The following is an 11,704-nucleotide window of genomic DNA, read 5'->3' as shown; positions in this document are numbered from 1 at the left end:
TGGGCAGGGCCGGAGCCGCCTCCGCGCAGCTTCCCAGGCCCGGCTGGCCGCGGGAGGAGGGCCGGCTGTCAGTCAGCGGGGAAGGCCGGGCCGGGCGGCCGGAGGGGGCGGTGCCGAGGCCGGGCTCGGGCCCGGAGCTGGGAGGCGGAGGCGAAGGGGGCGGGGGCGGGGGCGGCTCCAGGCCTTATAAGCGGCGGGGGCAGGGCAGGAGGGAGGCAAGTGTCAGCCCGATGTGCCGCCCGCGAGGGGCCGGGGTCGGGGCCGCCGGGGCCATGCGCGCGGGCTGGGCAGGGGGCCGGCGGGGCGCAGAGCGGAGCCGCCTCGGAGCCTGAGCCTCCGGGGGCCGGGGCCGGGGAGCCGCGCGGGGCCGGCCGGCCGGGGGGAGGGGAGCGATGCGGCGCCGGCGGGCGGCGGTGGCCGCGGGTTTCTGCGCCTCCTTCCTACTGGGCTCGGTCCTCAACGTGCTCTTCGCACCGGGCTCGGAGCCTCCGCGGCCAGGCCAGTCCCCCGGGCCCTCGCCAGCCCCGGGCCCGGGCCGTCGCGGGGACCGCGGGGAGCTGGCCCGGCAGATCCGAGCGCGCTACGAGGAGGTGCAGCGCTACTCCCGCGGGGGCCCCGCGCCCGGGGCCGGCCGGCCGGAGCGGCGGCGCCTGATGGACCTAGCTCCTGGCGGGCCGGGCCTGCAGCGTCCCCGGCCCCCGCGGGCCCGGCCCCTGCCCGACGGCGCTCCGGGCTGGCCCCCGGCTCCCGGCCCGGGCTCCCCCGGCCTGGGCCCGCGCCTGGGCTGCGCCGCGCTCCGCAACGTGACCGGCGCACAGTACGTGGGCTCCGGCTACACCAAGGCCGTGTACCGGGTCCGCCTGCCCGGCGGCGCCGCGGTGGCGCTCAAGGCAGTGGACTTCAGCGGCCACGATCTGGGCAGCTGCGTGCGCGAGTTCGGGGCACGGAGGGGCTGCTATCGGCTGGCGGCCCACAAGCTGCTCAAGGAGATGGTGCTGCTGGAGCGGCTGCGGCACCCCAACGTGCTGCAGGTACGAGGGTGGGGGCGCGGGGCGAGGGTACTGGCTGGACGTGCCCAGGCCCCGTCACTCTGGCTGGAAGAGAACCCTCGGTCTTGTAGATATGAAACGGACCCCCAGCGACTGGTGCCCAAAGGCAGAACCCGGACCATGGCCGCTTCCCACTACACCGCCCTCCCTCTCACTCCCTAGTGGGCGTCCCTTTACAGAGGGACTCCTGGGTTTCTCAACTTCCACACCATATCCCTTGAAGACAGAGGGCAGAGAGGGGTGAGGATGGGGGTCCGTTAGGATTTAGGACCCTTCTTCTGCCTGAAGCTAGAGTGTTGAGCACCAGGGAATGACCCCAAGCCAAGACACCGAACAGAGGTCATCCTTGAGTCAGGATCCCGACTGTAGTGATAGGGTCCCCTTTCTTGAAGGAATCTGAATCCCACTTCTCTCAGTTTCCACACAGTTCCTTGCCTGGCTTTGAAGATGGGGTGGGACAGCAATGGGGTCGGGAAGGGCTAGCAGGAGACTGTGTCAGGCTTGATTCTCAGAGAATATCCCCACCGCTTACCCCAGAAGCCACTGGAAGAACAGGAGGGGTTGGGGTAGTCATCCAGAAAATGCATAGCCCTTCCCAGAAGTGACCCCGGGGTTCTCCAAGCCTTAAAGTAGGCCCTGAACCACTGGGGAAGCCCCAGGGTCTTAGCTCGGTGCTCAGGGGACAGGCTGAGGGCCTGGGGGTCAGAATGTCACATTATCTGCGCAAATGTGGCCAAGAAGCTGGACGATTGAGAAGGCCAGATGCCCAGGTTCCTACTAAATGTCACTCTGTCTTTCCTGTTCACTGGGGGCAGAGGGGGAAGATGAGACCCCACCTTGTCCCCTCCAGGCTAGACTAGGAGAAGGGCCTCTCGCAGTCCCAGCACTGCCCTAACACACCCACTTCCTCCTCTGCCCCAGCTCTCCGTCCTTGAGTTGGCCCTAGGATTAGACAGACCATTCCCTTTGCACATGTCTGAGCAGACTGAGAGGGGAATCCCTGCCTACTCTTGGCCCCGGGGAGCATAGGGTGTGTGCAGACTCCCCAGCGCAGGAAGCTTGCCCACACCTTCGCCCTCCGAGCCCACTCAGATTAACCTTTCTGCACCCAGCAGAACTGACCAGAAATGCAGGGGTCCTTCCGTCCTTTCCTCAGGAGTGGGAGAGCCCCCCCGCCTGGATGGGCACTGCAGAATCGGAGATATCGGCCAGAGAGCTCTTTCTACTCCTGCTGGCTCCTGGTTTCCCCAGGCTACCCCAACCCTGGTCAGACACCTGTGACCAGGTCCCAGGCCCTGAACGGGTTGCAGGAGGTCGGGCAGAGCCAACGGTTGTGAGCGGTTGCTCCTGGTTGCACTGCCACTGTGTCTGGAGCTTCGGGAAGTGAGCTGCTGGTTACGTGGCCATTCTAACTGGGAGGATCTTGTTCTCTTCGCTTCCCAGGGGCTCTTGGGAACTTTTTGGAAACCCTGAGGTGTCAGCCAGATTCTGAGGCAGTGGAGAAGATCTTGAGTGACTTACCAGGACATTAAGTGTTGGTTAGATGACTGAAGACCCCCCCCACTAAGGACAGGTTTGAGGCTTGCTGTGCTTTCCTGTCTCTTAAGGAACTTCTCCCTCTGTCACTTACCCCACCCAAACTGCCTGACAAGCATCCAGCTAACTGCCCCACACCTATCACAGAATGGTCCTCCACTTTAATGTCAGGGCCCCGGCCCAATGCTGAAGATGCCAAAGAAAAAAATTGCAACTGAATGGTTTTCGCCCATTCCCTCACTAGACCAAGACTGGGTCTGTCTGGGGTTGAGCATGTGACTCTTACAGGGACAGAGACTGAAGTTAATTGCCCTAGGGTACAAGTGTTATAAGGTGGGGAGGGTCCCAGGTCCTTTCTGTCTGGCAAAGGTGACAAATTATCATTAGGGGGAGGCAGGGGTCCCTTAGTGTGAGTTTAGGGACTGCTCTGGGGGATGGGCGTCCCACATTTATTCCCCAACCCCCAGGGCAGGCTCCCTCTGACTTCTTCAGCAGTGCCCCCTCTGCTGCCAGGGAAGCCTGCCGTGGGGTCTTCTTGCTCAGGAGGCTCCAGTTCGGGTATGCGGGGGAACTAGAAATAATGTTGTTTTAATACCTCGTCAGCATTTAAAATTTCAAAACCGTTTGACTGTTTGCTGAACTGGGGAGGAGTCAGAAAGTGTTTCTTAGAGTTCCTGCTCCCCCAGGCTGCCAAAGGCCCCCTCCTGCTCTCTGGGAGCCCCACAGTTGGTGCTGTGGCCTCTAATAGAAGATGCCCAGCACAGCATGTCCCACTGGGCACCTCCTGGTGCTTGCTCGGGTCTCGGGATTGCCTGGGTGAGATCTCTCTATCCATCTTCTGTGACCCCTACTAACTCACCCCCGACACACACACACACAAACTCCCTCTCAGGATAGATGCCTCTATAGCCCAGGGTCAAAGGGCACAAGTGTCTTGTCTTCCCTCCCCCACCCCCCCAATGTCTTTCGTCCACCAAGACTTTAGGCCTCACATGGGGCCCCCCGACCTGCTTGGGCCCAGATTCTGGCCCTCCTAGAGTATATTTCTTCTCCCAAAGGAACAAAAGATGCGACTGAAATGCTCAACCTCACGCTTCCTGGGGGGGTTAATGGTGTGTCTTTTTATTTTTTCCTGAGGGGTATTGATTAATACCTCGTTAACAGTGCGTTTAACGACCTCCGGGTGTTTAATAACCTTCAGAAGTTTCCCACAAGGGCTCAGACTCTGGGCAAGAAAATGAGAACCAGGCCCCGGGGCTGCTCCCCTTATCCGCCCCCCAACCTGGGTCGGGGCCTCCCTGGGCTGATGGGGGGGCTGGAGAAGTGGAGAGAGATGAAGAGAGATGGAAGAAGAGGGTGCCTGGGACTGCCCCCCTATCCCCCAAGTCGCAGCCCTAGTGATCTGACGGGGACACTGAGTCGTGCCTTCCCTTGTGCCAGCAGGCCTAGCGGGTGGCTGGCTCCAGAGAGGGGGAGCCGAAAGGGCTCCCGTGGGATGGAAGGGGGCATGTGAGGGCCTACAGTGGAGCTGGGAAGGGTGTGAACGATGGCATGAAGGGTGACAGTACGCAGAGACATCTAGCCTGTGGGCTTGCCCCCTCCCGCCCCCCACCATGCAGCTCTCCCCTCTCCCTACCCCAGCCTGGACAACTCGGCCTTTGTGTTCCTACCCCACAGGGTGCTGGTTGTTTTGAGCACCGTCTGACCCCTAGCTGATGTGCAGTGTGGTGGGAGAGGCTGGGAGAAGCAAGGCTCTCTGTGGATGCTGGTTTAGGTGTTAGTGACAAAATCAGCCTGTGCTTCCCAGAAGCCCCCGACCAGCTGAGCTGTACCCGGCCCGGCCCCCCATCATACGGAGTGGGCAGCCCCTTGTGACCCTGCCCCCAAAGAACTCATCTTCCCCAGAACCATTCCTGACTACCACCGCCACTGGTGCCTGTGACTCCCCACCCACCAACGTATGCAAAGAACACCCAAGGATGTGCCCTTTAAATACTCTGTTCTTATCAATGCTTGTTAACCAATTCTGAGGGAGCTTGCTTTTCCTCTCACAAGACCTGAGTAGAAAAAAACTGAGCTGCCTGAAAGTGGAAATGATGAGGAATAGACAAGGATTGGAGCAGGGAAGAGGTATAATAACCATTTGCTGGCTTGTCAGTTAGCAAACAGTATTCTTGGAAAGAACCAGGCTGTGGAATCAGAGGGACATAAATTTGAATCCTAGCCCATGTATGCATTAGCTGTGTGAACTTGTGCAAGTAACTTAACCTCTCTGAGCTGGTTTCCTCACCTGTAATTTAGAGATACTTTTACCCTCTATACCCCTTTAAGGTTATTATAAGAATTGAGTTATGCATGTAAAGCATTCAACACAGTGCCTGGCACGTGGTTAGCACATGGTAGCCCGATCTGCCCATTTACCTGAATGGCAAGCCATAAGGGGCTGATGTAGTGAATAGGAACTCTGGCTGCAGAGACAGAGGGCAGGCTTCCCAGGCAGTGTGGCTATTCTTTTCTTGCCTGAGCTGAAGCAAAGGCCTAGGGCTGGCCGAGCAGAGGGAGGGGGAGTCACAGCCCAGCCCTTCTCCGACCCCACCCCCACCATATGACCTAGTGACCCCCCCACCCCCACCCCCGGGCCTTCCCCAGCTCTATGGCTACTGCTACCAGGACAGCGAGGACATCCCAGACACCCTGACGACCATCACGGAGCTGGGCGCCCCTGTGGAAATGATCCAGCTGCTGCAGACTTCCTGGGAGGATCGATTCCGAGTGAGCAGGGAGGAGGGCCGGGGCGGGCTCCTTGCTGGGATGGTTCTCCCTTAGAAGGCCAGCCCTCCAGAGCAGCTTCGAGAGAGAGGGAGGGAGGGACAGAGCAGCGCTGACTCAGCCATCAGCCAAAGGGTTAAAGAAAGAAGCAGGACACAGTGAATCCTTAGGTTTTTGAGCTCCTGCTCCCCAGACATACACACACGCTCACGTACTCACTCTCAGCCTGGCCACAGGAAGGCCAGTGTCCTAGGACTAGAAAAGGCCTTACGGTCGTCTTGCCCCTCCCTCTATTTCCATACCCTGCACTAAAACCCCACTCAAGATGCAACTTCAGGGAGGAGATTCGTCATCCCCAGACTTCCCTGCTGCCCATCTCCCACTTACTCTGGGTTACTTTCAGGGTCAGGCCAGCCAAGGGTTAATAGAAAATCACTGGCTTGCTCTATAGGCCCCTGGCCTCAGCACTTAGTGAGCACTGGGGCCTTTACGAGAAAGGCCACCCCCGAGCTCAGTCCACAGCCCCAAAGGAGGCAGCCCTGGAGACCCCCGGGTCTCCTCTCAGGAGAGAGGCAGTGAACAGCCTTGTGTCTGCCCCTCAGATCTGCCTGAGCCTGGGCCGCCTGCTCCACCACCTGGCACACTCCCCGCTGGGCTCGGTCACTCTGCTGGACTTCCGCCCCCGACAGTTTGTGCTGGTGGATGGGGAGCTGAAGGTGACGGATCTGGATGACGCACGTGTGGAGGAGACACCGTGTGCGAGCAGCGCCGACTGCATACTCGAGTTTCCAGCCAGGAACTTCACCCTGCCCTGCTCAGCCCAGGGCTGGTGCGAGGGCATGAATGAGAAGCGCAACCTCTACAATGCCTACAGGTGACCGCCATCCGCCACTCAGGGAGGCCAGTGAGGGAGAGTGGACCCAGGAGGCATGGCAGGGACACAGCCAACATGGGGTCCAGGAGGTCCACCAGGGCAGGGAGACTCAGCCTTGACCAGTGGAGTGGCAGGGGCAGGGCAAGGATTTCACCCAGTTAAGAAGGGAACATTCAAGGCTCCTGACGACGAGGCTAAAAATAGTCAGCTCCAAGGAGAATCTCTGTTGGGGGGTAGCAGCTGGAGGCTTCTTAAAATAGTGTCAGACTCAGAGCTTGGGGCCGGTAGGACCGGCCCTACCCCTTCCTCCCCTGACCCTTCACCTCTAGAAGCTCCTCACTAGGCCCCAGGCATGGGGCTGCTCTGACACTCCTCAGCCAGGGGGATAATGTGGGGCTAAGGGGTGAGGAGCCCTGGGCGGGGGGGGGGGGGGGGGGGCGTGATGGGGAAAACAGACCTCGGATTTTAGTTTGTTATGAAGTTAGCTGTGGCCTTCGCATGTGCCTGGACCCCTACCCTGAGTCTTGGTAGACTCCATGCTACATTCTGGGGGCATGGCTCCCTGGCCAGATTGGGGTTCTGTCCCAAGTTGGGGTAGAGGAAGGGTCCAAAGGCTAGACCGCCGAACGCATGGTTTCTCTCTGCCCCAGGTTTTTCTTCACATACCTCCTGCCCCACAGTGCGCCACCCTCACTACGGCCTCTACTGGACAGCGTCGTCAACGCCACAGGTGAGGCTTCCAGGGCCCATCTGCTTGCCAGCACCCCGCCCCTCCCCTAGCAGGCATGGGGACAAGAGTGAGCCAGGACAGCACTTGGTCCAGAAACCATCGTTACCCAAAGTGGCATTCTGTAGCAGCCTTCCTTCCCAGTCCGCTGGTCGTCTCGGCCCAGGCTCCAGGGGCAGAGACGGAAGGGCAGCTGGCTCCCTACCTCGGGGAGCACCACATCCCCTCTCATAGCCACACCGCACTCTGCAGGAGAGCTCACCTGGGGTGTGGACGAGACCCTGGCCCAGCTGGAGAAGGTGCTGCACCTGTACCGGAGCGGGCAGTATCTGCAGAACTCCACAGCAGGCAGCAGAGCTGGTGAGTGGCCCCCGTGGGGATCCAGGGCCTAGGGAGGTGGGGCGTGGGTGGGAGGGTGAGTGATCACCCTAATTGGGCTCAGTGGCGCATCCTTCTTCTAAAGCTCGCTTGGAGTGGTGCAGAGGCCACTGGCTGTTTAGCCTTCACTTGGAGGTCTCATCTCCAGCTGAGCTGGAACAACTATAATTCTGCCTTGAACTGGAGGGTGGGCACTGATACCCCTTCTCTGGGTGGCTCCAAACCCTTCCATGTATTGACTGTGTGACTTTGAGCAAGTTTCCTTACACCATAAGCCTCACTTTCCTCATCTGTGAATTGGGTTCAATATTACCTGCCTCACAAAATTCTGATGGGGCTTAAATGCCAGGTGAAGTGTGTGAAAGCAGTGAACCCGGTTCCTGTTACACTGCTGGAGCGCAGTATCTGTTTGCTTCTCTTTCCTTCCTCTACACTTCTGGGGCCAGGAGGGCAGCTAGAGGTGGAGAGGGCTCCACACTGAAGCCAGGCAAGAAGCCCCAGAGCAGGGGGCGGATTCTAGCCACTGCTTATGGGCCGTGGTCCCTCCACTGAGGCCCTGGGGTTTAGAGTGGTTGGCAGGGGGGTGAGGGGTGGGCAGCCTCCGTATTCAGGGAGCTCTGGCCGGTCTTAGGGGTGGGGGAGCCCTCGTTAGCCCTGTAAATAAAGTTTAACGAGGTGAACAATGGCTGGCTCTGTCCCCGAGGACGCCGTTTATGGGGCTATAAATCACAGCCAGCCCTGGACTTTGGTCTAGTCCCTGGTAGAAGGAGGCAGGAGGGCGGGGTGACCAGAGGCCCGGGGCTTCTGCATTATCAGTCCAGAGCTGGGGCTCCCCAGGAAGCAGGAAAGACCCGGGTGAACAGGAGGCCTGGGTGAACAGGAGGCCTGCTGTGGTGCAGCTTCCTGACTGAGGAGGTTTCAGAGCCTCGGGGGGCTCCTTCTGTGTAATGGGGAGATCTCAGATTCTTCCTCTGGCCTCCTCCCCAAACACACAAGTTGTGGATTCCCAAATGGTAATTTTTGTGTTTTACATTCATTTGCATGCCTCTTAACTTCAAAAATCCCTGACTGCCTCCCTATTGGAGGAGCTTGCCTCACCTCTCTCCCCAAGGACAGGAGGAAGTGGGACCCAGGGGTGCTCTAAACTCTCGCTACTCAAAGTATGCTCTGCAGACCAGCAGAACCAGACATGCCGATTCCCAGGCCCCATCCCAGACCTTCTAAATCAGAATCTGCATGTTCACAAGATTTCCTGGAAAGTCCCATGCACACTGAAGTTTGAGAAGCCCAGCTTTCAGTGTCTAAAATGTCCTGACCTCAGCAGCCAGCCCGGACAGCCAGTGGCTCTGTGTGTGCATTTATCCCATGCATGTGCCTGCCATCATGTGCTGACTGAACCAGCTGTGTCCCCTTAGATTTGAGAGATGTGTGTCTCCCAAAAACTAAATCTGAGCTTTGCCCTTACTGAGTGGCCAGCCCAGTTTCACAGTGGTAGCTGGCCTCATCGCCATACTAGGGGCACTGGGCTGGATTTCAGCATTCACCTAGGAAATGAATCTTACAGCCCTTCTCAGAAAGCGGCCCCAGCTCTCACCCCTGGGCACACAGAGTTCTCATTTGAACTCTATCTCCAACCCACAGAGTACCAGAGCCTCCCAGAGAGAACCATCCCCCAGGAAGACTACCGCTGCTGGCCATCCTACCACCATGGAAGCTGCCTCCTTTCAGTGTTCAACCTGGCTGAGGCCGTGGACATCTGTGAGAGCCATGCCCAGTGCCGGGCCTTTGTGGTCACCAACCAGACCACCTGGACAGGTGAGCCAGTGGGGAAGAACATCCTGAGGGAGGAGACTGGACTTCCCTGGAAGAGATTGACAGGTAGCGGTCCCCCATCAGAAGCCAGAGATGTTAAGACAAGAAGGCTGAGGTGATGAGGGACACCTCATCAAGTATATATGTCCTCAAGTACAAGTATATATGTCCTCAAGGCAGTGGCATTAGGGAGAGTGGCCCTGCCTCCAGGGAGAGAAACATCCAGTCCTATTACCTCTCACCTCTGCCCCCAGGACGGCAGCTGGTCTTTTTCAAGACGGGATGGAGCCAAGTGGTCCCTGATCCCAGCAAGACCACATATGTGAAGGCCTCTGGCTGACCCGTCTGAGGGATCCGCTGACCAGCTGACCACCCCCGCCAGCTGGGCTTGCCTGTGGAGGGAGTGACTTGCACTAGCGGCACTGCATGTTACCTAGGAGCCCCTGCAGACAAGGCTGACACCCCAGACAGAACAAGGTGACCAGGACAACGTGCAATAATGCCAAACGTTAAAATGTGAGTTTACCAGTCTAGGTATGGGACTGCTGGCTCCAGGGCCAGGAATCATGGGGGCTGACTGCCTCTCCAACCCTCTGGGCTGCCAGCAAGACTCAGGCTGGTCTCCCCATTGAGGGCTCTGCCCCTCACTGGGACGGTTCTGTGGGCAGCCCCATCACTGTGTTTGTAGTGTGAGAATGTAGCCAAAGCCCCTGCTGCTGCTGCTGCTGCTGCACGTGCCACGGCCTGGCGGGGGCTGCGTGGGGACAATCCGTCACGAGTGTTCTCTCAGCCAAGCTCCAGACAGGAGACCTGATGGGGATGCTCTTCCGGGATGTGGGCGATCCCATACCTGGGGAGGCCAGCTCTGGCCACCGGAAGGAGGGCACTCACGGGCCAGCCCAGGGTCGGGGGCAGAGGAGCACACGTGGTATGAGCCAAGACGTGGGTTGAGGAGCAGGTTGCAGTTTGAGCCAGGACCTGGGGTGGGGGTGGGGCCGGGGCCTTTCTGCCTCATTTGCTTTCAGTGAAAGCCGCAAAGCAGCCAAAACCAGCCTCTCCCCCATCCTGGAGTTTGTATATCCAGAAGCTTTTGTACTTCTTGTTCATTAAAATGTTTATTTTTGTAAAAAAAAAAAAGAAATCAATGAATAAAATGACATTTCACGGCAAGGACTTTTCCCAAGCCACAGTTTTCTTGGGCTGACTCCTCACTTTTGTCTTTGGTGTGTGTTTGGCGGGGGGGGGTGTCCTGGGGGATGACGTTTGGAGGAGTGACATCTGCATGGCTAACACTGAAGTCGGCAAAATGTGCTTTCAGATCCTGTTGCCATGGTACCCACCTCCTTCCTCGGCCCTCCACATCCCAACAAAAGACATGAGGGACTCCTTCCCCTGGGGAGGCATTTTAACACACACTGGCTTCAAATATACAAAGCCTTTACCCAAGGGACTGATGTCCTCATGGTGGGACATCGGCCACATCAGGGGACCCCAAGCAACCTCCAGTCGGGTCAGCTTTGACTCTGTACAGGGTTAGACCCGGCATCATCATCACCACTGCCCACCACAAGGTGCTGGGCACTTTTCTTTTCAGAGCCTTTCTCTGAGCAAGAAATATAGCGAAAGTGGAGAGAAAGGAAGGTCTGTGGAAAGACCGGCCCCTCTTCCTGGGTTTTCGGGTGCAGGGTCCAGCACGGGAGGGCACAAGTGTATGGAAGCCCAGAGCAAAAATGAAGACTAAGCATTCTTAGAAAGAGCCCCGGCGTGGATGCATCTTCTAACTTGCAATCTCACCTCTCTCCTATACACCATTCTGTTTCTAGAATCTTCTCAAAGTGCACAAACCTTTCAGGGCTTTCAAAAGAATAAGCAAACTTTAACTCAGAACCTGATTTCTCCTCAACGGATGTGGTTGGTGTAATTTCTCACATATGCGATGTCCCTGTAGTTCTGACTGAGGAGCCAATGTTAGCTCTGGAAACCTCATCATGGATGCCAGTCGGACCCTCAAGGTTGCATCTCACCACCACGCCCATCCACACCCCCCACATTTTGCCTCTGGCTACCTGGGCTCGGTGCTTGTGGGTAGTGGGGAGGGTCAGAGCCTCCACATCACCACGTTGGGCCCGAGGAGGTGCCACAGGGCTGCAGCAGGAAGGTCTGCAGGGTCTTTGCAGTCAAGAGGGAAACAAAGGCGCTGGTTATAGTCAGCAGAAATGCCCGCAGGGGCCAGGAACTGCGTGGTTCAGTGAGGAAAGAGAAGGCTAAGGATGAACCAGGCACTGCCTTCTGGGCTTCTAGAAGTTTCCAGACAAGGGGTTCACTGGCCTGTGGAGAGGGGAGGCTCTGGCCTTGGTGAGGTACGATTATCATTCCAATTTTACAGACCTGAAAACTGAAGCCCAGGTCACAGCTGCTAAGGGATTTGGTGAGCATTCACATCGAGGCCTACCCTCCATGCCTGTCTCAGAGGGGAGAATTGCAGCAAGAGGAATCCAAGTTAGTTAAGGAGCCCTTGCTTACTTTGAGTGTGTAACAAACTAAAATGGAGGTCCAAAG

At 58.0% G+C, this 11,704-nt stretch overlaps 1 protein-coding gene across 1 annotated transcript; it reads left to right on the top strand.

Moving 5' to 3' along the window:
* Positions 1-252: 252 nt before the first annotated feature.
* Positions 253-10,339, top strand: PKDCC (protein kinase domain containing, cytoplasmic). Its single transcript, XM_014868100.3, has 7 exons — positions 253-1,031; positions 5,235-5,357; positions 5,957-6,228; positions 6,879-6,958; positions 7,208-7,315; positions 8,975-9,148; positions 9,400-10,339. The coding sequence occupies exons 1-7, from the start codon at positions 393-395 to the stop codon at positions 9,483-9,485; spliced, it is 1,482 nt and encodes a 493-aa protein (XP_014723586.2). The 5' UTR covers positions 253-392; the 3' UTR covers positions 9,486-10,339.
* Positions 10,340-11,704: the final 1,365 nt, after the last annotated feature.

This window comes from Equus asinus, chromosome 6 (genome assembly GCF_041296235.1).
Source record: "Equus asinus isolate D_3611 breed Donkey chromosome 6, EquAss-T2T_v2, whole genome shotgun sequence".
Classification (NCBI taxonomy): domain Eukaryota; kingdom Metazoa; phylum Chordata; class Mammalia; order Perissodactyla; family Equidae; genus Equus; species Equus asinus.
Note: the sequence above shows the minus strand (reverse complement) of the source record. Positions and strands in the feature narration are given on the sequence as shown.